This window comes from Trachurus trachurus (assembly GCF_905171665.1).
Source record: "Trachurus trachurus genome assembly, chromosome: 3".
NCBI lineage: Eukaryota > Metazoa > Chordata > Actinopteri > Carangiformes > Carangidae > Trachurus > Trachurus trachurus.
The window spans coordinates 22,831,053-22,858,947 of record NC_139893.1 but is presented as its reverse complement, the minus strand read 5'-3'; the positions used below and the strand labels follow the sequence as shown (position 1 = coordinate 22,858,947).

The window sequence follows — 27,895 nt, the reverse complement described above, 5'->3', positions numbered from 1 at the left end:
TCTCACACAGCTCTGAATTTGAACTACATCTAAACCCTAAACCTAATATGACTATTTTTACTTCACTCTTATGTTACTATAAAGAAAATCATTCCTGGTGTGTTCAGGTAGGTAAATGGTCAGGGATGCAACATGTAACTGCAACATCCCTGTTTGAAATATGGTGCAGTTTATATTGTGTCGCTCTTCTCTTCTCTCCCAGTATTTGTTTTCAAATCCTACTCTGATGTCAAATAATTCCAAAACAAACAAAAATCAATGTTTTTTGGCAAAATACTGGATAATCTAAATTTCTGTAAAAAAAACAAAAAAAAAAACTGAATGCAATGTGGATATAGAGCATTTTGGGAAACATCTCTTCAATTTTGTTTTAATCTAATGTTTTGGGTGAGAAAAGGATAAAACGCTTACTACGGACATTCTTCTAAACCAATACAACACCGAGAAAACATCGCACATCAGGTCAGTTGCACATTGACAGTTCTAGTCTGCAGTCACTGTGCGGAGTGCCACTATAAAACTGACTCCATGTTGTTACACATCTCATGGTCCTCCAGGTTGTAAATGAACTTTGTCCTGTTGGCTGGGTTCTGCGTGATCTCCTTGCCCAAATTGTCCAGAGTCACATTGGAGGCAAAGAGTTCGGTGGGAGTGAGGTAACCCTCGCTGTTCTTAATGTATTTCCTGTAGTTCTTTCTCAAACACTGCCATGTGGTGGTGTACAGGATGAAGGCTGACGACTTGAGGGCGATGGCGATGCTGACGTACAGGTGCCTGTAGGCCACGTTGTCGTACAGCATGCAGGCTCCCTTCTCCCCACAAACCGAGCTCCAGAACAGACAGGTGGAGTCGATGCCCATGCCGAAAATCAGGGGGGGAGGGATGAAGCCTGGAGAGGGGAGACGCAGTACAGACAGGCACCAGGTCAAAAGGGCAAAGAGCACCAGTTTGAGCTGAGGTCTAAAATCCACACAGACAAGCTGATGAAGTTTCAACCGAGGTGAAAATTTGCTCTGACATTTACATGACAGAGTAAAGCTACAGGTCAGTAACATGTAGAACAAACTCCTACATACATGTACAGAAAGTGCACCGATGCAAATACAGCACTATAAGAAACACAAACATGCTGTAAGACCGATGTTTATGATAACTGAGGTTTCTTACCTATGAGTCTCAGGAGCAGGAACAGAACCCCAAGGGCATACGATTTAAGCTCTGGACTTACAGTTCTGAAATGGAGAAACATCTGAGATGAACAATGTGTACTGTGTGGTAAATGGTAAACCACTTTAGCAGATAGACAAAAAATCCTCATACATACATATTTCATAGTAACAATAAATGATACAACACATGGAGCGTGACACTTCATTATACTTATATCGTTAAGCGTTTAGTTGAAAGACAGATGTCATTATGTACGTGATTTCCATACACATCTACATAAATATGTACAATGCACTTTATATGACAAAATGTTGTCTTTTCTGTCAGTATTTCTCTTCTTTCAGTGTCACCTTCACAAATCTCTCCTCTACACTTGCAATTTCACCCTTGATCAGTCATAAATGTCAGCAGCTCCCTCTTGTGGAGTGTACGTAGAACAGCAGGTCTCATACCTGATAAGGATGATGACAGAGGGCGTCTGGGCCATAGCTCCAATCATGCTGCACACACAGATAACACATAGGAAGGTGAGGAAGGCCTGCTGGCAGCCAGGGCTGGGGCACTTCCCTGGTAAAGCCACTGCATCTTCACTGTTGCTGGATATACATGTACAGCTGGTCAGGTTCTGGCACAAAGAGAGAGGAGGAAGTGCAGCTTAGTTACTCCTCTTTCTCAGGGAAGGCTGTACAGTATGAAAATGTCTGGTGGCTGAGTGAGTGAGTGAGTGAGTGAGTGAGTGAGTGAGTGAGTGAGTGAGTGAGTGAGTGAGTGAGTGAGTGAGTGAGTGAGTGAGTGAGTGTTATATATTGTCTCCACTTACTGGTTTGGTGCAGCCAGCGAAGCAGGCTGAGAGGTAGGTGACTCCATTGGAGCCACAGACGGGGCTAACTGAGGCTGTGTAGCAGTTACAGTTATTTATGCATGCTGACTCAGGTCGCTGCCAGGAGTGCAACGTTCTGCGGAGTAAGTCAGAGGTCATATTTGAGGATAAACACATACAAAATCCACATTAACAAACACTTAATTTGACTATGAAATTAAGTTTTGCAAATTTTCATTTGATTCATTTAAGTCTCAAGTCTTAAAGCAGAAGTGAGTGGTCCGGTCGTTTTCGCTAATGCTGCGTTCCAGGCAGGCTTTTGAAATCGTAAATTACAGCTTCAAGCCACAACTTACGACTTTGTAGCGTTCCAGGCAACCCACTCGTGTTTTTCCGACCTGTTTTACCGGTGAAAGTCACTCGTAACTTCCGACCGGTGAACTCGTACCAGATCGAACTGGTACGACTTCACGGTCGGAAAAATACGAGTTTCCTTGAACGCACCATAACAGTCCTCGTCCCTACGTCGCCACATTCACGGCGTCCCTTGGCTGTACACACAGCCCTGCATGCCGTTCTCTCTCCTCATTGGATAAAAACTGTAGGATACGATAAATGTTTTCTCCTCGGCTCAGAGCAGAGCAGAGTGACTGACAGACCCGTGTTTCAGTCCAAACACTCTATGTAAGTGATTGCTGTCGGAAGATATAACTATTTAAGACTTATATTAACACAAATATATCACTTACTTCTGCTTTAAGTCAATCATTCACTTTTTTTTATCATGCAATGGGCTAAATATTTTACGGATGAACTCTAAAGGCACCATGTAATCAGTGATAAGTGAAAAGCAAATATGTTTGACAGCTGTCAGTTATATGGATATGTATTTGCTATTTATTATATAACTATCTCTATATCTGAATAAATCTCTCTATATATACAGCATATATACTGTATATATTATGTATATGGCTAGGTCTTTCGTTCTTTTAGATATCAGGTACAATAATAACACATAAACCTGATATTACTGTGCGGTGGCACAGTAATAGTAGAGTGGGTATGATATACATCCTAAAGGCAACAATAGCTTTTGTGTAATTTAAAGTCTCTTAAACATGGGAAGGGACTAAGTAAAAAATCCCTTTTACTTTGCTGTCAAAGGTTAAACAAATAGATTGATAGCAACTCTCTATGACAAACATGCCTTCAAGGCTAGCTGTGTCCTGCTAAGCTAAGCGGATTGTCTGCTCGCTGTGGCTTCATATTTACCATACATGATACATGATTGGATAGCACATAGTGAGATAGACAGGAAAGGGGGAGGCAGAGAGAGGGGGAATGACATGCAGGAAAGGTCTGCCCAACGCGGGATTCGAACCAGGGACGCCTGCGTTGAGGACTGTAGCCTCTACATAGGGCGGCCGCTTTAACCACTGCGCCACGCACCGCCCTGACTCTCATCTAATTCTTGGCAAGAAAGCAAGTAAGCGTATTTCCCCAAATGTTCAGCTAATCCATTAGATTATGCATTTATTCATCCAGTATTATGGTGGTAATATTTCTAAAGTAATTATAGCTACAACTAAACGAGAAAGTTCCATATTTGGAGAGAAAGTTGTGCCTATAGAATATGTTTCTTATACAGTTTGGTAAGGCCAATATAGAATTACAGACTCTTGGCTCTGATTAGTAGGTTATCTCTCTTACTCGTTGCCATAGGCCACTGTAACCCCTGCGACAGGTCCAGTGTCACAGCCTAAGAAGAGGAAAGAGACGTAGCAGGCGGTGGACACCAGGTTGACCAGCATGGCCATACGGACGGCGCCCAGAGCAGACAGGTTCAGCTTCTTGACCAGCAACCCTCCAAGGAAGATACCCAGACAGGCACAAGGGATAGCCGTCATACCTGGGGAGGGAATGACAGGGATGTCCACCACAGAAATTCTACTACTTTGTAGAGATACGTACATGTAGGCTACTTATACAAGTAACGTTGTTATAGTTCTTCATTTTTTAAACCATATAACTTTAAAGGAGCTAATTTACAGCTGTTTACTTACCACACAAAAAGAAAAACAAGAAATTCAGTATCAAACAGCATTCCTCTTTCTTATATTTCTGTCTTGCTATCTACTCTCAACTGCTATTGAAGATGGCATGCTTACCACCTAGTATTTTATCACTTTTCTGATACCGAGTCACTGCAACATCCAGACTGCCCTTGGGAGGTAACTGTAGCACGCATGTGAATGCAATGCCGAGTGAAGCTCCCACCAAAGACTGGTACTGTAAGTTAACAGCTGTTACTGATATCGTCTAGGAATAGAAATCCTCACAAATAGCTCATCTTCTGCCCTGATGTTTGACAAGAACAGTTCAAAAAAAGACTTTGCTCAATGAGACAATTAGACATGACTGTGACCTGCCTACCTAGCAGCTGATTGGCTGAGGAGGTGGTAAGGTTGAACTGCTGCTCCAGGTATTTTCCTAAGAAGGCAGCAAAGCCAGCAACCACAGCAATCTCCATGCAGGCTGCCAATGTGATGCAGCTGAACACCGGATTAGAGAGTAGGTGCCTGGTCACCCGGGGGATTACTGTGTCAATGATGAAGAGAAAAAAATGTTAGAAAAGATATTTTGTTTCTTATCAGCTCTCTCTCACTTGCTTCCTCTGTTTCCTCTTACCTCTCAGATGCTCACAGACTGAGAGTCCACTGTTCATATCAAAACCATGGATGGCCCCATTGGGCTTAGATCCCTGGTATTCTAGGGTCAAAGAAGAAGGCAGCATGGCCTGCTCACTCTCCCCTCCACCGTCTATGTCCTGCTCGTCCAGCGCCTGGGGGAAGCCGAACATGAAGAGGGCCGACAGGAAGAGTAAGACACCACAGAGGAGGAAGCCGCCCCACCACGCCCCGATCCAGCGAGGGTCATCTGGGGTGATGTCCAGCTTACCTGGACAAGGGGCAGGGGAATTTACCGCAATGAATAGATGCAGAATGATCCAGTAAGATGACATTTCACAGATCAATGAAGAGAAATTTAGTTTCACTGTGAGTGAATTATGCCTGCTCTGTCTGGTGTTGTTCTTAATTCTCAATATAAATATAACTAATACACAGAAAAGAAATCTGAAGAATTCGACAGCAGAAATGCAAACAAAGAATGAATGCCAACTCACTGGTGTCCATGAAGACAGCATCAACATAGACTTTGGTACAGACGGAACCTAAGATGAAGCCACAGGCCGGACCAAAAACCAATGTTGAAAATAAAATACCTGCAAGACAAAGAGGGACAGAAGAATATAAAATGTCAACTGGTTAAATGGAAGCAGCAACAGCAAAAACACAAAACTTCAATGTTCATGTTAAACTTAGGAATTCTTTCTTTTTTCACTTATTTTACAGTAATACAGCAGTGTACAGTGGCTTAACTGAGCTGCAGTTGCATTTCAGCTGATCCGACAGCAGAGGGCAGTGTTGTATCAAGACTAGAGTATTTATCAAAACATGTTTTAACATGAAGCTTCCTGCTCCACAGGACACTTATGTTGTTAAATCCACTGTATGGTTGGGAACCAAACGTATTCTATTTAAGGAAAGATTTGTATTGAATCCATCAATGCCAAAGGACTTTAAATTTCACCAGATGTCTCTCACCGACAGATTTATTCACCGCCACTGTAATATGCGGCTCATAGGTTGCTCAGGGTAATTGATCTAAGACTAGATTATCCAGGAGGATCATAAATAATCAAGCAGGAAATGGCTTCTTAGTGTTGGAGCAGTGGGGAGGCACTGACACGCAGCTCTGGTCGACTTCCTCTCCTTCAATGCGAAGCTGCCCCATTCTGGCCCAGAGGCTGAGAGGTTTTCAATAAGCAGAAGACTGTGCAGGACTGTGCGTGTGAATGTGTGTGTTTGTGTGTCTATGTGGCAGTGAAACTCAGTTATCCATGCTGGTGGTAAGTGGAACAATGGGAATAAGATTGGAGCCGAGAGCAGAAGAGGCGACCCCTCCCCCTGACAGAATGAGACGGACAGTCAGCCACTCTGTGAAGGATGTAATTATCAGTGCTGTGACTATTGCCAGTGATAGATCTGATAGCTGCCCACCCTTTATTAAATATGAATCAGAACCAAACCAAGCACAGCACACGTCACAGGTTTTGCAGGTATTTGGTCATAAACCTGTGGCAATAAACATGTTGAATTTTTGACTTGTTAATGATGTAATATGAATAGTGAACAGTCCATCTTGTGGCAGCTGTGAGCCAAGTTTCATATTAAGATCATGTTGCGATCAGAGAGCTTTGATAAAAGAGGTAGTGGGGCAATTAATTGCCATTCTCAAATCTAGAACCACATCTCTAGCTGCTATTTGCTTGTATACAGTAGTTAACAATGTGTGTATTTTGCGGCATTTTCCATTTTCTTCTGATAGTTGCAGTGAGATAGTCAGGATCGTCAGGGAGAGTGAGGTTGATGACATGTAGCAAAAGACCATAGGCCAGATTCGATACATGTCACAGCAGTTAGGTCCAAGCCTTCATGGTAGACACTGTACAAAATGATCGACTGCCTCTCCATCTCAGTGGTGATTTAATTCAAGACTAAAAAACATCCTGTAGATGTACCTCATAAGAGCAATGGTAGAAGATGCTGACACAAAGGTAAAGAGGGGATGAAAAAATATAAAATGAAAAATAATTTAACCAAACAGACAACAAGAAAAACTTGCTCATTCTGTCCCTGTTTGACTTTCTCTGCCAGTGACATTATGCCCATTTCAGCAGAGTCACTAGTGACTGAAGTCAGGTGTCAGGTTGGGGTTACAGCAGGGCCAACTCAACCACCAACCAATCAGCATCCTCCTCTCGGCTGCTCTGCCTCCCACCAGGAGTCAAATCACAGACAAATACAGGACAACACAGCTAATCCATAATGTATGTGATGCAGGCAGGCAGGCCGGCAGGCAGGGAGGGAGGGAGGGAGGGAGGGAGGGAGGGAGCCATATACACACATAGAAAAACATGGCAGTGAACCAGCAGAAAATGCTGGGTGCCAGCCAATCCGTGAATCCCATCTTCAATACACCAAAGCTCCACATCCTCTAAACTTTACTGTGGGCACAACCAGCTTTACTATTACTTTTACTGCGTCCCCCACACACTGGAGTAAGGTGAGCTCCTGGGGTGGCCTTCAAAGAGAAACAGCTGATGTTAATAGCAGCAATAAGCATGATGAGGGAGAATTACCAGTAAGCTTTTTTATGCCATGAGAAAAGACAGAAAGCTCATAATCCTATAGCAACAGCTGCTAGACACCCGTCAGGAGAAGCAGTCAGAGCTAACGCTAGGCTGTTGTTTGGACTGCACAGTTGGTAGTTGGTACATCTGAGGCCATTTCCTTGGAAAAGCTCTAAAGTTTAAGTGACTCGAACCACACAGTGAAACCTTTATTACTCCATCGCACATACATACAACAGTATTCAGAAATTTTTGATTTCTGTGACTGCTTAAATGAAGATCATATGAATCATTTGAATAATGTGAATTATTAGTTACAGTATTATTCTGACCTTCAGAGACTGTTTTTGAAGTTAAAAAAATGCAAATTGTTTAGGATTCTACAAAGGGTAGTTTATGTACTAGGTTGAGATTGTTGTTGTTGTTACTGTTGAATTCAAGTATATTTTAGCAATACCCAGAAAACTGATGTGGAAAACAAACCTGTATTGTAAAAAAAAAAAGACCATTTTAAAAAGCCTGTACAATGTGCCCTTTTTAAGAAACTTTTAGCAATATTACCTTTCAAAAATATAGCAACTTCCGTCTGCCCTTTTCCAAATTAAATATTACTTGAGATAAACGTTGCTGCATTGTAATCAGACATATTATGCAAACAACTGCAATGATTTGGGAATTATGATGTGCATGCATTTTGAATACATTAAATGCAGAAATCAATGCCTCTGAGATGGGTTCATTTTCATGGTACTGGTTTGACTTTTGATTGCTCATTACAGGTCGATTGTAAATCTGCCAGGATTATTGACTGTGCAGTGATAGCACTTCTACCTCGGTGTGAAGCGAGGACGAGATGCTCTCTCTGTTTTCATCACAGCTGCACTTATGAAAGGACTGAATTGGGAGGACGGACTGGAACATGCCGTCAGCAGAAACAGGTACAGGGAGACGGTCAGGACCGTAAAACTAGACTTTTAAAGTGACCGTCTTTTGAAAGCTTATTTTGCAGTGATGGTGCCATTTGTTGAGGGACATAGGAAAAATACCTGTGCAGGAAAGCAGCTTGAATGTTAGATGACTTTTCTTTCTAAAACAATATTAGCTATGGTAATGTTGTGGAAAATTATTTTAAATTAATCAACTTCAACAACTTAGCTTCATCCAGTTAAATGAAAGTCATGAGTTACACATTTACCTCAGTATCCTTTAAAACAATCTATATTAGTTTAAATGTTAAGTAAAATAAATTAAATAAAACAATGTTTAATTTTGAGCCATGTGTTTTTTTTGTCCAAAACTAACATTACATCATGTCCTCTTAGCCAAAGACATCTGAAACCCAAAGTGGAGAACTGACACACACATAGGCTTTTTGCAGTGCATGACTTTCCCTGGAGACACTGCACAGTATAAAATATTTCCAGAGAGAACTTTAATGGATTTCCATTATTTGTATGAGCATATCAGCCTGTTTTCGCATCCTCCTTTACCCTATGTCATATCTCCTCTCTGGTTGACAATGAACACAGGCCAGCAAGAGATAAAGGTCAAGCACTTATTCAAAAAAAGTATAATTCACAGGAACATATATTAAAGTGCAGATGATTTGGGAGGACTCCGGACTTTAGAGATAACTCAGATATCCATGTAACACTCTGGCAGCTTAGTCTTTGTGCGTCTGACCCAGCCATTTGGAAATGTCAGGAAGAAACACTCCACTTAAGCTGAGAGCTTGTAGAGGACCTGACAGCTCCTCTTCGTGTAGCTAAGTTTAATGCCATACAGTAGGCTATATAAGACAGGCCTGTAGCTTTCTAAAATATCAATATCAAAATCGCCATTACATATTGATTATACACACAAAAAATACATACATATCTAAAAATATCTAAACATAGATATCTAAGAATGTTAGCAGATAATAAGAGGAGAAAATAATGCCTTAATATCAGTGATGCTTATTTCCAGACCCTAATTTTACCTCTATCAATACAGCAGCACCAGCACTACCAATAGTACTACCAATACAACAGCACTGAAGTAAAACTGTCACAATATAAATGCCATAATGTAAGATTGCACAGTATAATGCAATGTTATGCACCAAAGTGATCATCAAAAATTGAAATCAATGCTTCTTGGGCAAAGTGCCCCATTTACTCCAAACATTTTTTGGCACCAAAACAAAGATTACAGATTTTTATTTATTTATATATTTTTCACGTTATATTTGGTAGTTGGTTTAATTAATTATATATTTCTCTATGTTTTATTTCCCCAGTGTGATGGTCTAAACAATGTAATAGAGTTTCAATTTGAACAAAGTGCTGCTAGAAGAAGAACATTAATCAACATATGATATAGCCTGTGTTAAATCATAATGCTCACCTGATTATTTTTCTGTTTAAATGACTCCAAATAAACAGAGACACACTCTAAGTGATGAATATGAAGCCTAAGCTGATGGCAGTGCTTTACCTTCATCCGTGCTCTGTACCCAGCAGTAATGAGTGCAGCAGAGGCAAGGTCACACTGTGTGAGACAGCGCTCCTCTACCTGGTGACACTGCCAGCACATGAATAATTTCTCACTCAGACTCACATTATGGCACAGTTCAATCACTGGCACTTTGTATCTTGGCAAAGGTGCTCCCAAAAGGTGCACACATAAAACATTCCGGGCTGGTCTGAACGGACAGTGTGTGCTGAGTCAGCGTCCATTCCTTCCTCTGCTGTCCTGCACTGGAAGAGTAATAACTGCACTGGAGTAAAAACATTTTGCTGCAGTGGTCTCTCAACTTGCAGCCTCACAGCGCTTCATTATGGGCATTACAGCGATGAATAGAGTCTAAGATATGAGCTAGGAAGGGAGAAGCTGACCCAGCGGCTGCAGAGCTGGACCCCTTGAGCGCCAAGGGCTGCTCTTTTCCTGTACTGTGCTGTAATGCACTGCAGCTTACTGCACTTTACAGCTCTGTACTGTAGTATAATATATTGTTGCTGCCATTTCTGCTGCCAGTCTTTTCTGCTGTAGCTCAGTCGGATGTGCTAATGCACACGTACACAATAATGGTCCTAGTGGGAATATTTATTTAGTTCAACTTCTCAGTAATCTTGATTGTTTGTCTTCATGCACAGTTGTAGTAATACGGTTGTAAATTCAGCCTAACATGATAAATAAAATATATATTAAATAGAAAATTGACCTGATGCATGTATACTATCAGAGTTACAACAGTTCAACTTCATACCAAGTGCCAAGGAAATTCATGCCAAATGTCAAGGCAATCCAATAATTCCAGAGATATTTACACACCTGTGTACAACTGTACAACTAAAGATAAAAAAAGAATCACAGTTTACAGTTTACAAAGACAGAGTTTGTGTTGCATGAAGTATATTATATTCATCCCTGCTGTGCTTTAGGTGCAATCTCACCGAGCTGCTAGCATAACTACACGCTGTGGACATTTTCCATCACATGCATTGTAGTATCAGTTCTGCATTACAACAATTTTTAAAGCTGTTTGTGTTCACTCTAAACTACCAAAAGACATAAGCAAAACAGTCTCTGCTTTGTCTGACTAGCCTGCTGCCTGATGAGCACTGCAGGAAAGAGACCTGAAAGACAGAAATCAGCTGCATTTGACTACTTCTTGTTTTTTGTTTTTTTTCAAGGGGCTGTTTGGTTAGCACAAGACATTTTCATGTTTTATTCTATGACGTAAAATATGTCACCAAATACCCCGTCATGATTTCTTTGATGTCTCATAAACAAGCCTGATTGCTAATATTTGGCTAAATGAGATGACAGGGGTTGTTGGGGATTTTTAAGGTCATCATGCAAAGAACAGAAACCAATCTGTTCTTTGCAGATGGAAATTAGCTCTTGAGCTACATCTGGCATATTTAAAACAAATTTTTATTTTTGTATGTTCAATGATCTACTCACCGGTCCACCTACTGTATATATAGCCTTCATGAGTTTATACTCTGACAAACTACCACTAACTTTGGAAGAGAAAAGACTTTTGTTGAAGCCACTGGTAGTGGCAACAATAAGATATAGTTGATTTATAGCCTAACAAGATGGTGATGGTATTCCAGCATCAGGTCTTCATTTGTGAAGACTGTGCTGAACTGTTTTTTTTTTTTTTTTTTTCATTTTCTACATTGATCCAAAAGCCCGTGTAAAAAATGTTATTGACTTCGTACTGATGGAATCAGCGTGATGCTAAGATCCAGGTTGGCCCACACTAATACGCCATCCCTGCAGCACTCTTCTGATTGCAGACAGACATAGCTACATGCAGGAAAAAAAAACACACATACACAAAGGTGATGTACACTAAGGGAAAGCCAACGCAACATGACAAACGGGCTGCAGTAATGACACAGAACAGAAATATGCTGTGGGCAAGTGTTAAGTGTTTCCTGGTTTGCTCTTGAGTATTTCCTGTGTCCTCAATCTCTCAATCAGGCAGTATTGATCCACGTGGGGTGAAAATGTGGCCACAACAGAGCAGCCTCTCTGTCTATCATCTGGTTTGTTAGTGAGCCTGTGGAGAGCTGATACTTTAATATTTAATCATCTGGTTTAGATGTTTGCTAAACAACTCCTAACTGCTTCTCTGTCACGCTGCATTATTCAGGAATAGTCTTACAATGCAACTGTGTCTTCACACGTCAGGCTTGTCAAACAATCCTACCGCTTGGAGATGGGGAGAGGGAAGCAGCAGAGATACTAAGGCATCACTTAACACATACGTACTGTATAAAGACTGGTCTCCATGCAATAACAGAGCCACAACAGACGACCCAGCAGTCACATTGTAGGAGGTAACCATGGTGATCAACATGTCTCATTTGTCCAAAAAAAAAAAAAAAAAAAAAATGCAGCATAGAAAGGGGGTGGTGGAGAGAGAAGAACAGATTATCTTTAAGTGGCAAAGACAGAAGCTTAGGGGGGGTGTTATGGAAGAAAGGATTGCTGATAAAGGCATGAGCCATGACAAACAACAGTATGTTCATTAAAAAATCTAGAGTTAACATGTTGGTCAAAGATGCACCGTGTGCCAATTTTCAAACTCAAGATTTGGAAAACAAACAGCAACAAATGATGGTACCTCTTCAAGACGTGAGGTTAAGAGACGTCCTTGGTTGACTGACTAGACTGTCAGATCTAGTCCGTCACTGGGCTAACATCAGCAGACAAATGCGATCAGATTCATACTCACAGGCAGTTCTGATACTTAAGGTCCAACTAAAATCACAGTTAATCATTTATTCTCAAGATATTTTTAGTTGCAAATATTTTGGCCCCAATGGTCAACACAGTTTTTGATGGATTGCCATGGAATATTTCTATAGACATTGATAGTCCCAGGAGGATAACCCTTACTAAGCTTTTCTTTAGCACCACCCTAAGGTTACCATTTGTGGTTTGAGGAAAATGTCTTGACAACTAAATCTGCCACCATTCAATTTTGTTCAGACATTAAGAAAAAAATGTTGGCTTCAACTTCCCAGAATAATGGTGTGATTTTCATTATTGTGGGTTTGTGGTTTTACACTGGCAGACTAAGCATCACTGTGGGGAAGCTAATGCGGGTTCAAAATATAGAAAGAAAGCACAAAAGAGATTCAGATGTAGGACCCTAGCTTTTGTTTTAGTTGTTCTACATCGAGACTGAATAAGGCCTTTAATGTAAAAATATGTACGTATATTTCGTAACAGATTATTAGAACATGATCAAATCCAATAAAGCACTGTGCGTTCCTGTACATGCTAGCATGGAAATATCAAGTGTAACATCAGGCATCTGGTATGAACTGGCCTCTAGCCAAGCAGGGTGGGTTGCTGGGTGCTGTGCAAGCCTAGTTTGCACTGCTCCATCCTCTGTCTATCCCTTCCTCCCTCCTCTCCTCTCCTCTCCCCTCCTCCTCCCTGAGTGCTGCTGGCAGAGACTGTGCAGATCAAAGCACGTACAGAACAAACCGCAGGCCTTCTCACCCTGCAAGAGGTCTGCACTGAAACACAAGCAGGGACAATACAACTGGCCAAGGCCTAGCAGAAGAGACTGTAAGGAGGTGCAACTAGCCTCATGGTAGCCAAAAAATAATAATAAGTGCAAATACAATACATCTGCAAGAATATGAGCTTAAGTATGTCTAAAAAGGCAATATTTCCCATATTCATATAGCCAGCTTGTCACATCACTCTCCTACAAAACTAGATAGTAGTTAATTAGAGTTCATGGACAGGGCTAAAAAAATCAAGATGTATCATGTTTTAGTCACTACATTTTCCAAGGAGAATAAATCCTAGGTCCACAGATTAATAACAGGGAAATGTGTTTTCAGTATAACCTAAAAATAACCGATAATGAGCATTTTAGGTCACCTGGATAGATTCTGAGGAACTGACTTGAATTAAATTAAATCAGAAGATCAGTGCCAATATCCAGCTTTATGCAAGACCATTTTAAGTTGTATCTGTAATTTTACAACTGCTCATGATTATGCAATGCATAAATGTCAAAGCTGGAAAATGTGTGAACCACACCACATTATCTCTTGGTGAACCACACCAAGAGATACTGAATCTCTACAGTGGAGCCAGAGAGCTCAATCCACCGCAAATTCAGAAAACATCTTTCAGTTATCAGTTGGACAACACAAGTGCATCAAATACTCACAATACAGGTGAAGTGTTTCTAAGGGGACAGAGAGAAGGGATGATCATGGCTGGGACGCATTTGTTGATCAATCATTTTAATGTCAAGTCACAAAGCATCAAAAAATGAGGGCAGTCCAGCTAAGTTCATTACATTTTAGTGTCTCCTGGAAACACTTGTGATGTAATCTGTACTTCTAACATTGCATTTCTGCATTTGGTTGTGTTGTCAGACTTTGCAGTGCATGTGTCGCCAACTTGATCAAGATGTTTTCTGCAATTGCTAGTGATTTCCTGTGTTGCAGTAGCTTGAGCTCTCATGACCTCTGTAGACTTCAGGGCTGATAACGATAACCAGAAATTACTGATAAGATACTGATTAACAGGTACTTCAACTTTTAGAAATAAATTGCAAGTAACCTATCATCTGGTTGTTTGACCTGTCGAATTGAATTACAGCTATTCCTGCTGTGTTCAAATCACAGAAGAAGCGCCACTCTCATAAAATTATTTTCTGATCTTATTTTTAGCATAATTCTGTTAATATAACAATGACTTTCATTTTCTCCGAAAATAGAAATTTGACCACCTCCATGTCATGCATCAATCATAATAATATTGTTTAACATTAAAGATACAGCAGCTACATATTCAGTGTGATTGCCCATGCTCTGCACCAAAACCTAACCAAGAAACATACACATTACATTTCTATTCTTTTTTGTTGTTGTTGTTAGGAGTCTCTTTTTTTTCTCGTCTTCTGTCTCATCCTCTCCACCTCCCCAGATGGAGCTCTGACACTGGCAGGTCGCTGAGCGGTGAGCAGGAACAGGAATGGCACACCTCAGTGCCTTCCCCTGTACTGTTGCCTTGGTAACTTAGGCAGACAGGCTGTAATGTGTGTTATGTCAGCCTCTGGTTTCTGCTGCAAGTAGAACCACAGTCCTCTGCTGCAGGCCCGTGAACATTTGGAGAAGTTGTGGATAAAGTGCTCTGCTTAAGGGCCCCAATGCGACAAAGGTCACACAGCCACAACTTCCCTCTCAAGCATGGACAGAGGAAACATTTCATTACTGGTCAGGAATTGCCTGTTCACAAGACTTCTCTTCTAATCCTCACCACATACTCCACGATTTTGTCCCAAAATTATTGACGGACTGATACATCCCATTACACATAACTAACATAACAAGGATATTTCCATCCACTGTCAAAACACATTATCTAAGCAGGTCAGAACTATGTCAATACTGTGCTGCACAGTATCACAGAAACATGTCACAGTTTCATCTCCTAGATGGACCCACAGTGATAGTTACGCATGTATCTTTTTTTGTTAATAGACCTTTTGTGAAATAAAATTGTGTATCAGTAGGTGTATTGTAGTTAAATAAAAAACAACTATAACCACAAAAAAACTACTGGACAGGATGGATAAATGTGGATATGACCTCCTCTCTTCATGTATAATTTTCATCTGGACATAACACTCAACACAACACAATTTACTAGCAGGACAACGGTACAGACACACTCTGATGCACACACGAACACCGGCGCTGCAGGACACATGATGTGTGAACTCGAGGAGAGGACAGGCTCTAAAAGCAGGGAGTGTAGATCAGTATCAAGAGGACGAGCTGAGCAGCTGGCACAAGCTGCCGTAGAAACTAGCTGAAAATGAGTCATCAACTGAGATGCGTTACACATTTACAGTAAATCCACGGACAAAGACATCACACTGCCGGATATGCTGACAAGTGATCTCACCACAGCACTCAGTACTTGACATGTTATTCTACATTTTCCCCACAAGAACTTTTTAAATATTTTAAAACTGTTCGTTAACCACCCTTTGGAGTTGTAACAACTGGTACCAGCTACTCCTGTCTGCTCACTGTGTGTTATCGTGTTTATAAGTACTAACTGTGATATCTTCATCACTGTCACTGTAGCACTGCTTTTGGGACTTTTACAGTGTGTAATTACTATCACCACCCTGTCACAACAACAGGTTTGATGCTTGTACCCTGACCATTCAGGCGAGGCTTTAAGCAGACAAGGCCAATGTTATCGTAATAAAATAGATAATGATAAAGATAATCATCAGCTCACAGTGATCAATTTGACCCAGACAGATGTGACCAGTACAGTATAAGCCGTTCCCACTGTATTGTAATCTTAAAATCCTAAAATGAGCCTCTCTGTTCATTAAAGAGAGAGTCGATCATTTAGTTCACACGTAAATGATTAATGCCAGTCATGTTTCAATTAAGCCAACATGATCATTCCATTTACACTGATGGATATTGTGATTGTGCAGGTTTTATTGTGCCATTGGCCTTTGTTTCATATTACTTCCAGCTGAATGGAATCACGACTCACAAATGTGAGATCATTAAGGACTCAACCTGCTGCTGGTTGGCTAGTTCAGGAATCAAGGGCTTTTTGTTTTTGTCTTTGTTAGGACTGACTCTTAATCATCTCCTTTGGTCTTTATAAACTATACATTTAAGCTAAGTCAGGACCAGTCACATCCAGCATGATGTATTTCATCTTTGCATCTTCTGGTGAGGAAGGACAGGCATCAGGTGTCATTGTAATGGTATTCACGTCCAGCATCATATTCATCAGCCCTTGAGCAAGATGCCAAAGTTTTGCAGCAGTATGTTGACAGCATAGAGCTAAAGATACCATATCACATGTCCAATCACAAACCCCATATGGGGAGAGAAACAGCATGGTAGAACAATGTGGAGCAAAGCCACAACTACTGCCAAGTTATGGTTGTGGGTTGCCAGGTTGTGTTGACAGTTGGGTTGAAATCCTATGTCTTAGCAGTATGGCAACATAAGTAAGTAAGTAAGTACATTTTCATTGTCCCAAAATGGGCAAGTATTGCAGCATAGTGCTTGACATTTAAAGGACACAACAAACCCACAAGCACTAATGACTGGCAGAACAACAAAGCCACTATAAAATCTATACACGGAAATGCATTCTTGTGGCAACAGTTCTGCCATCTCCACAGATAAAAATGAACAATTAATCACACGATAGACATCTGAAATGTATGGATATGTATGATGATTATTTATATAAGGGTTGTGCACATTATGAGTTTCCTGGGAGAGGCGGAAAGAGTGTTGGGCAGGTATGCAAAATTAGGAAGTAAGAAGCAAGAGGTCTCCAACCTGACCATACAAGAAATCATTCAAAGCATGGGAGAGACTGTATTGTCATATTATTTGGGCTGTTTTTATCAAGAAAGAGACAAGGTGTCAATGATATCTGTCTGAGAGAGCCAACAAAAAAACAGTGGCCACAAACTGAAGAAAACTCACCAGGTTGGGAAACAGACTCACTACAAAGGTCCACAGGGTCTTTTTTTTTTAAATTTAAGAGTTCCCTGATAGTTACATGATGGCAAGGGAAGGCAGCTTTATTTATATAGCGCGTTTCATACCTCAACTCAATGTGCTTTACATAAAAACAAAACTTTTAACAGTAAGAATTCACATGATGAAGATGTTTGCGTCTTGGAAAAAAAAAATCTTGGTATACACATTATATTACTGGCAAATCCATAATTGATCATTAGCTTGCTGCTAATTTGGTCATTGAGCTTGGCTTGGAAAGAACCATTTCCAAATGCCCATTAACCAATCACTGCATTATGGAAACAAAACTCAAATCTGCCAGCAAAATTGAGAGAAGAAATGGAAACACTATGCAAAGATAAAAAATGGTGAGGACTGAAATTGAAATACACAGTATCTGTGATGAATATGAATTTGAAAAAGAAATTCAATAAGGAAATTATTGTGGAAAAAAGAAAAGAAAAAAAAAACGAATTTGTTTCAGGAAACGAGCCAATGTTGTGGGAAAGCAGAACTGAGTAAGAATTAAGAAAAGACTAATGACAATTCAAATCCAAATGTGATCCTAATGAGACAATATCCATCTGAAAAGGACACAGGGGGCTTTTAGAGATCAAAAAGCAAAGTGGATTGAGGAAGGAATCAAGGAAATAAATATTTCATATTTCAGCAATTGGGAGAAAGAACACAGAAGAATAAGGTAGCTGCGAGCTAACTAGAATGCAAGGACACCAGAATCATTGAAAGAGTAAGCTTGATACATGTGCATAATCAGTCCCTGACTTGCAAGCTTTTTTGAAAAATACCAAAAATGTGATATTCACTCAAAAAAGTGTGCATCTGATCAAAAAATAGAAGAATTTAATGGCTGATGGAGACAGTCTTTTGAAAGTATATTGTTAATGGCAAAGCGAGAAAGCATAGCGAGAAACAAACTGATAGCCAAGCATCAATGTCTAATTACAGTTGTTCTCAAGCATATTAGCAAGGATAAAAGGTTACCAGACAACTAAGGACCAATTATACTACTCAGTGCTGACCGTAAACTGCTATCTGCACATATTGCAGCTGAAATGAAAAAAATGTTTCAGGATTTCTATAAAGCCCCCCATTAGTTGAGATTTTTTTCAAACTTTAAATCAGAAGACAGAAAGATTCATGTTTCATAAAGATTATACAGCGGTGCAACAGAACAGTCAATTTGCAGACGACACACCATTATCTTTAGAAGATGCTCAAGTATGGCATATGAATCGTCAACAAATACAAAACTACTCAATTTGTAATGTAGAGGTTGAAACAGGAGTTGGTACTTGTCGTCACTGTTACCAGAAATAAGGAAATAAGGGGGAGAAAATGGTTACGTGGTTCATGGTTACAGAGAAACAACTCTGGATGGGTCCTACTGTCTAACTCTGTCAAGATCAATTTGTCAAGCTTTTACATTAGAAAAAAAATCAAATGAAATGTAATTTTATATAGAAAAACTAATGATACTACAATAGGAAAAGTTATACCACGGAAAACGTTGAATGATGGTCTAAAGATCATAGATTTGTCTGCAATTTGTCCTTTACTGGAACTTAATGGGCCCTAGTTTGGTGGCGCAGCGCAGGTGGCGCAAGGTAGCGCAGCCGGTGTAATGCAAGTTTCGACCAGCGCAGCCTAGCGCAAGGTCAGATTGGCAGATCGCGCTGCGCTGAGATAGGTGTGGCCGCGCAGCAGGGGGAGGCGTCACAGATTCAGTTTGGCGCAGTGGAAGTTTCGTGCGAAAATGTCCCGCCGAGGGTGCGCTGAATGCTCGCCACCTCAAACCAGGTCTACTCTCAGCGCAGGGCGAAGTGCAGACGACACAGTGGAAGTTTGGCTGCCAGGTGCGCAGTGCACACACGTCACCAAGACCTCACAGGCAGGTTTCCACAGTTCCAGGCACATTTCAATGCAATAAATATCCACAATAACCACTATTTAATGCAACTAATGGAATCATCACGTGAATTTATATCTATATAGATTGTCCCGTCACATCTGACGTCAGATCAAAGGCTGTTGGCACGCGTAATGGAAACTCCACCTGAATTAACACAGCAGGGACGAACTGGCACTGAAAAGCAGCTGTGGATGTCCCAATAGCAGGACTGTGAGGGTGGAGGATGACTGCATGTCACTGCCGTGTTGAGACTACGCACTGCCGTTGTGATGATCGCTTTATTTATTTATTTACTTATTAATTTATTAGAGGGCGAGCGACCGCGTCGTCACGCAGCCGTAATGAAAAACAAAACACAAATCATCATCTCTCTTAGCCCACCACAACAGCCTCGGTATCAGATAGTCTGTATATAGCCTATACTCAGCATCTCTCATCACAGAAAAAAAGAGAGACGGACAGACAGAGAGAGAGAGAGAGAGAGAGAGAGAGAGCGTCCTTACGCTGATTCCATCCCTGTTATGCATGGTGTTTGTTTATGTTGTGATTAGTGTACACCTCTCATCTTTCTTACACAGGGTTTGAATAAATGTGAGTTTCTTTATTAGTTTATTAGTTGTTGTTTTTTACACTGGGCAGCGGTTCTCAGTGTATCAGATCAAACCTGATTAAGGATATTAGTAAACTCATTATTCTGTCACTCTGAGCTTGGACCTCCAGACCAAAACAGCTGTTTCCTCCTGGGAGAGGTTCGGCCTCTGGCGTCGCTGTCTCCTCCGTCCATGTCAAAGTATAAAATGACAAACTTGCAGTGCGCATCACCCGCGGCGCAGTTAAAGGTGAGGAGAGGAGCTCATTTGATTGGTGAAGATCCGAATCAGCTGTGTTAATCCCACTTCACGCCTTTCTCTCCTCCTCCTGTCTCCCTCCCGCCCTGTCTCCTCCCCCTTTGCCGTTTGCGCCGGTAGGAGGGACGAGGGGAGGGTCTGCGCTGGCCTAAGTCGGACTGCGCTGCCCACCAAACTTGCAAAATGGACCTGGACACGCCTCGTTGGCGTGGCGAAGCTGCGCTGCGCTTAGACTTCGCTCGGTCTAGGAAACTAGGGCCCAATGGGTCTCATTCATGAAACGTGAGTAAATCTGTGTGTAGATTTGCACATAAAAGCTCACTCTACTAAAACTCTACTCCGGATTCATGAACGGTGCGGGAAACTCAGATCTGATCGTAAACACGTGTGTAACTTCATGAATGCCAAGCCATCGTAAACTAACAACACGCCCCCGGTGATCAGCAATTAGCATAGATCTCCATACATGAATAGCCATATAAGGAGATCCTGCCACCATATTAGGAGGTAGGTGCATCCTGCTCACCTGCGGCCATGACGCAAACGAGGAAAGAGGGAGAGAGAGAAAAAAAGAGAGAGATCACGGATCGAAGTCATTTTGGGTGAAGTGGAGTCCAGAAAAAATATATAGGCCTATTTCTCTTCTGTTAGTAGTGGTGGTGTGACTGGGACAGGTAATCAAAGGCTGGAGGGAAGTAACAGATTTAGTGAATTAAGTAGGCCTATCCTTGGTTGATTAAATAACCATTTAAGAAGTAAAGCCAGAATAGTTTGATATGAAACATGAAAAAAAAAAAAAAAAATACACACAACTACAGAGCTACAGCAGCGACAGGAGGAGGAGGCTCTTCACAGCCTCAGCTGTAGAGGAGCATGGTTGTATCAACACATGAAGTTATATAGGCAGGTTACATTGTTACAGAAGCACCAGCCGTCTGTCACAGTTCCATCCAAACCGGTGCTGACTGCGCTACTGCGCAGGGTGAAGTGTGCGCCCACCGAGCGTGTACTGTAGCAACACAAAAAAGTTTTTTCCGGTTTTATATCAGATTATTATCATCATTAGATGGAGCCTTGACGTGTTTGTGCGTGTCCGATCCCTAAAACGTCTCTCTCTCCAAATATTTCTAATTGTTTGTCATGTTTAAATTACGTGTTTCAAAGGCATCGGCGTATTTTGAACATGAGAGAGAGTAATACGGATTAAAATTGTAATTTTCAACAGTGACAAGCAGTATTTATTTGCATTCCTACATTTACACAAGCGCTACACACAGTCCGGAGCAGGTGTAGATTTTGTGAGTAGCTACGAAAAAATCAGCACTACTAAAAGATTGATGAATGCGGAAATCCACGTAAATTTGCGCTACTCAGGGTTTACACGCAAATCCGTGCTGCTCACGTTTCATGAATGAGACCCAATGTCTTTAACTTTTACACCACACAACGCACCAACGACCATATTGACTGCTAGGAAACCACTGATTTAAGGAACATGGATGGGGCGTAATTCATCTGATGGATTGGGAGGTATTTCTTTTTTTAATGATAAAGACTTTTGTGATAGATTTAATGTTGGTTGCCTAACTGAGGAATATTACAGGGTAATGAAGACCACCCTCAACAATGATTCAACTGCTTTTAGTGTTGTCAGAATAACAATCACTCTATATTGTTGGTATCAACTTAATCAGCAAGTAGTTTAATAGAAATGTTTTATTAGCTAAAAAGGAAAATGTAATCTTCAAGAATATGGCCATGAAGTTGCAAAGAAAGGATATTTATCATATTCAATCCTCCCTGAAGCCAAATAAATAACATTCAAAAGTTTTGGAATGACTGATTATATCCATCCAATCACTTCTCACACAAAAGATTAAATTGGAACAACAACACATGTATTTTGTGAGAGGGATATTGGTTAGATCTCCCAAAAAATATTTTTAAATTATGTAGGGAAGCATTTCATTCATAAATACAGATATTTAAAGATCAAGCCCCCTATATCAACGGTGGGAAGCATTAATTCAAGATATTTGCAGAATTTCTTTAATGCCCCGGAATGTTGTTCTCTGTTGGACTGGTATGTGTTAGTTGAATAAGTCCCTAATATTATATTTCTATTTCCTCTTATTTGCCTGAAAATTTAAGAAAAAAAAATAGCCATGAAGATGAAGGTGCTGTTTTGTTGAGTTCAGTCTCTGAAACTGAATTGAAGTCTGTTCCTTCCTGTATATTGTTAAAAAGCTTAAGAGCTCAGTGACCACTAACACCCCGCACATTTATCACATGATTGTTTCTGTGGTGTCTGTGGTCTTTTACCTATGATGGAACATACTGTACATTGTGACCACATTTTAGCTGGCAGTGAGGGAAGCTACTGCAAAAAGCTATTGATTCAGTCAGTAATGGAGATGTTTCATTTCAAGGATTTGGTGAAAACCAGCACTGATGTCACAGTTGTAGAGTAGGTCGGAATGACTCACCTATATACAGTGAGGAGTCCTTCCTGTGGACATGGTCATCGATATAGGACACTCCTAGAGGCTGGACAGGTGTGGCTCCGATGCCCAGCAGAACCTGGGCTCCAATCAGCAGAAGGTACATCATGTTGGTGTTGGCTCGGTTCCCACATTTAAACCCAGAGTCTCGGTTGTCTGACCTGGAGATGTTGGAGCAGACGTCCCTGCCGTCCTCAGCATGCCATGAGTCCCCGGCCTCATACTCGTACTGATGAGTCAGGAACTCCGGCAGGGCTGATAGCAATGCCCCCAGTGCCATGACAATCCCACCACAGCCAATGAGGCGAGGTCTATGGGCCTTGGCGCCAAAGTAGCTGACAAACAGGATGAGGGCCAGGTTGCCGATTTCAAAGCTGCTGGCTATGACACCCACATCGGCACTCTGGAGGTTGAAGCGTCTCTCCAGAGTGGTTAAAACACTTACCTGGCAGAGAAAGAAAGAGAAACACAGAGAGAGAGAGAGAGAGAGAGAGAGAGAGAGAGAGAGAGAGAGAGAGAGAGAGAGAGAGAGAGAGAGAGAGAGAGAGAGAGAGCAGGTGTTACATAGAGCTTTTACAACTAGTAACCATTTAGGACTGCCAATTACATCATAACCAACCCACACAGTAGTTTCTACTCTTGCTGTAATTATTCTAAAGGGAATATAGGTGTTCAATTTTTCAATCCCATTTTGATGTTCAGAGTATTTAGCTTCAGGTGTTATTCATTGAGAGCAGAATGGAACTGCAGCCATCTGCCACTCCCTCAGAGCTTGTACCAACATCAACAACCTGTTGGTAACATACAGAAGCTGAGATGCACCACAGGGGGAGTGGGTGACGCTTCTAACATCTTCATCCCCAAACTTCTCCCAAAACAACCCTGAGGCAAGGCTGATGCCAGCCTGGAAGAAAGGGATGAGTGCACGTGTGCAACTTCAGGCGAGAAACCTCATGCAGCTGTTCTAATTATGCAACGGGCACAAACACAATCTTACCAGCTGCTGTGTGTGTAAGTGACGAACTGGCCTCTTACATCAAATCTGTGCTGGTTCAGAGTAGAAAGCTAAATTATTTTCAACTTCTATTAATTACTAATCTGCAACAAAAGGTCCTGTACAAGCTTTGAGACTTCTGAAGCAAACTGATCACATATGATATCCATTTATCTTTTCTTTGTTGCTTTTCTTATTCTGCTGAATCAGACTTTCCAGCTATTTTAAGATAGATAGATAGATAGATAGATAGATAGATAGATAGATAGATAGATAGATAGATAGATAGATAGATAGATAGATAGATAGATAGATAGATAGATAGATAGATAGATAGATAGATAGATAGATGTGTATAGATAGATAGCTGTGTATATATACACACAGTGTATATCAGAAAGTAGCTCTTCTTTAATTACCTTACTTTGACCTTCTGAAGGGTATTAGACTGTTTCTGGGTAAACTAATACATAAAAACCATTTCTATCATAATGCTATGAATTATATGAATGCTGAAGGAGAAATAACTGTGTGCTAAGCCCTCAGCATTGTCATGCATGGGTCTGTCCTTGGTATGTCACCACCAGAAGTGTCTGGACAACAGTAACAAAGCCAGACAACTGGCAGCCCCCCCAACCCCCTCTCAACTTTCCATAAAAGGATGAACAATCTGTAATTCACTTCTAAAATGGGAGGAAGGCCGTCATGGGTTTATTATTCCAACTGTGAAACACTAACCTAGTTCTGTCAACATGTAGCACACATGGATCCACTGACAGATAAGATGTTACCACTGCAAGTCTATTAGATAAAATAGTTTAACGTTTACCAAACATTTCAGCTTGTGTCCACTGTTCCTGCTGAATTATGACAGTTACAATGAACAGTTGTAAACATCTGCACACACAGCAGGATAGAGATTTACTCATGCGGCCCTGAAGGATTTCTGTCTGGCCCCATTGAGACCAGCCACTTTTCAACACCTATATTTACAGACAGTACAAATTCAGAGAGCAGACGAAAGAGAAAACCTATCCATTTCAGTTTGATTAAGTGAAATACTTGTTACGCAGGTACTGCTGCTGTGCTGACGGTGAGGACCATTAGTCATTATAGCTCGCCTATGTGCCAGGGATTTAGTTTGTAGTACAGTTTACTGTATTTTCCTTTAAATAAACACCTCGTGGACAACATGAGACAATAAAGTGGCTGAAAATATAATAGAGGCAATAAGATCTGATGACAAACAGTACAAGAGAGAAAAGACATAGAGCCTTTGTCTGCAGAGGGATTTGTTAAAGGTGCACTTCAGGAGGTTTGGGATGCTGCTTTAAAAGAGCAAGCCCTAATGCACTTCAATGTGAAGGTGTACAGTATTACTATACACTGGAGATCAGCCCATAGGGTTTATCCTCCTGCTATTGTTTTTGTTTTCTGAACAAAAGCTGAAAAGACTGGATCTGGATCCCTTTGCCTCTTTCAAACTGCTTTCTTTTCTGTGTTAATTTCAGTAAGCATTTCTCATTATGACATTTGTCATAGCAGCCTATCTGGAAGGAAACAATATTTTCTTATGACTTCTTAGGTAAAGGTGTTCAGTCTCTGGAATCAATAGAAGTAACAAGTAGGCTATACTACAAATACAAGTTATCTAGTATCAATACGCCAGGCTTTAACCGAGGAAACAATAATCCATAATGCAATGTCAGCTTTCATATTCATATAGATGCACATACATTCATTAATTCTCCTGAGCATTTACTGAGTTGACATCAGTCTGATGACATCAATAGTCCATTATTTGTGATGACACTGCCACAGTGTTTATGAGTAAAGGATAAGCTGTTGACGCCTGTGTTGTGGTGATCACGTCATCTCCTAGGCCTGCATCCTACGGTGTCAAAGGCCTCCTGCATTAATGAACGATATGGGTGCAGAGCGAGCCGGCAGGTTGGATGAAACCTCCTGACCAGTGTTTCGTAACCTGCTCTCCGGCAGACCATCCATATACGCATACAAAATTCTCCAGCAACAACGTGGAGCCTACACGGCCGCTGTGAGGCGCTTTGTGTCATGCAGATGGTGCATAGGCCTGATGGATAATACGCAGCAACTCATCAATCAGTGAAAGCACCGCGTCCCTTGGTTACTGGAGGATGTGATTATTTTAATGTGATCAGAATAATATGATTATTTACCGCAGCACGCCGAGGCGCCGCATCGTTACTCACTGTCTGCCAGTGTCTGTTTGAAGGGCGCTGCGTTAACCCGATGTTACCTGAGATACACTGAGATATGACGTTCCTTCAGACCAACGTTAGGGCTGAATCTGCTCTGCTCCGTGGAAACTCACCAGATAGGCGCCCACGGTGCCCTGTGCCAACATAAGAGCACATTCCGACACCAGGAAAATCTTAATGTTGGAAAAACACGAGGTCTTCTTCTGGTTGTCATCCTGCTCCGGGTCGTCGGTGCTGCTCCGCTCGGTGCAGATCTGGTTTTTAACCTGCATCCTTCGGGGCTCAGGCTCCAGTCGGGTTGGACGGCATTAAACTGAACGGGTCCGGTCCGGCCGAGCGCATCTGGTTCTGATGACGAGCTTGAACTGCAGAACTAAGTGCGAATCTCTTGTCAGTAGCCCGTCTTGGCTGGAATACACAGCAAGAAACGCTGCTGTCCACTCAGCATTACGCACAGTCCGTCAGCGACCTCTCTTCACCGCCTGTCCAGCCAGTGCGTATCGACTACATCATATTTAAATACGTAGGTTACGCATCTATATGTATGACGGCTTCTAAGACGAGACGTAGAATCACAGGACGCCGTTGGTTTCTCCACATCCGGGATGTTGCATCTCCTCCCGGGACCGGTGCCGACTAGATGTGGTTTTGTGAGCCCGGTTCTGATCCGCAGCTCTGCATACTGCAGGCTGTGTGATGATGCTCCTCCCATCCAGAGACCGAGAGAGGTGTAATCTCTCTCTCTCTCTCTCTCTCTCTCTCTCTCTCTCCCCCTCTCCTTCAACGTGTTTGTCCACATCATCATTTTACCTGTGCAGACGTTCAGTTTCAGTCACAAACATGCAACATTTCATCAGCAGACTGACTGTCTCAAGGACTGCTCATGGCCATGAAATGACAAAGCACAAATTGGATTGATTTCTTCTTTCTAATGGTTACAGCTGCTCTTGTTTATGTTAGGCTATAATTGCAGCTGATTTTACACTTGCAATAAATATCAGACACAAACGCAAAATGACCAGTCCCCATTTTTCACACTTCACCCTATTCCAGCCTTTAATTGTGTTATTTTGTCATGACGATGCAGAATTTATATATTTTATTTCCTTGTGGGGTCTATGAGGTTAGTGCATCACTCACATGAACTGAAATTCATTCACAGCTGGTGCTCTAACTTAATGCAACACACTTTAACTAATGTACATACAAGTAAGGACACAGACTCTGAGGGATGTCTACAACAACAACAACAACAACAACAACAACAACAACAACAACAACAACAAAAGTACCACTATGTCAGCACATCTTTGTGGCATTCAAACTATAGGATCTCTTGGTAAACCAGGAGAAGGCTACAGTTAGGGGTGTTATGATGCCTAGATGTGTCCTATTAAAGGAGGAACATATCAAAAAAAGGGGCAGTAGCTGCTGCTTCCTCTTCCCAGCCCCATCCCTATGCATGGAGCGTTACATTATGTTACTGTAATAGTAGCATTAGCTTAGGTAATCTATCTTCATGCTTGACTGAAGTGTACTTAGCTAGCTTCAGGATGGTTAAAAATTCAACACTTGCCACACAAGAACTCTATTACACACATCAGCGGCCCGCTGTGTTGCTGCAGCTGTTCTACATGAAAACATTCACTATTAAGTATTGTATCAGTGTGGAAAAATGCTCTGGGACCTTCTATGCCATATTTATTTTATGATTTCTAATGTGCACTTTAACCTTTAAGCTGTTATATTTTGATTCTTAAGGTGGTATGATTCTGTCCTAAGTGACTTCCACATTGCAATGTGGTTGCAGCAACAGGACTTGGTTCCAGTCCAACCCATGGGCCTTTGTGCCATAACGTCCTTGACTTTCCTGTCTCTCACTTGAGGCATACAATGATTTATAAATGAAAAGTAATCAACCTGCTGGGTGGGACATACTTGCAATTCAATGCTTTAACGTTAAAAGGACAGAGTTGTATAGCCAAATTCACTCCTTTTTGATGCCACCTGGAAACATTTCCAATGTGATTTTTCAGCAGCTCAGTGTGTTTCCAAACTGAATTAAACTGAATTGAAGGTA

At 41.3% G+C, this 27,895-nt stretch overlaps 1 protein-coding gene across 1 annotated transcript; it reads right to left on the bottom strand.

Moving 5' to 3' along the window:
- Window positions 1–512: 512 nt before the first annotated feature.
- Window positions 513–26,087, bottom strand: LOC311001340 (solute carrier organic anion transporter family member 3A1-like; the record flags this gene model as incomplete). Its single annotated transcript, XM_083992405.1, has 10 exons — window positions 513–889; window positions 1,168–1,232; window positions 1,623–1,795; window positions 1,991–2,126; window positions 3,704–3,902; window positions 4,427–4,591; window positions 4,682–4,951; window positions 5,178–5,276; window positions 22,567–23,026; window positions 25,929–26,087. 10 exons carry the CDS (start codon window positions 26,085–26,087, stop codon window positions 513–515), a joined length of 2,103 nt encoding a protein of 700 aa, XP_083848531.1.
- Window positions 26,088–27,895: the final 1,808 nt, after the last annotated feature.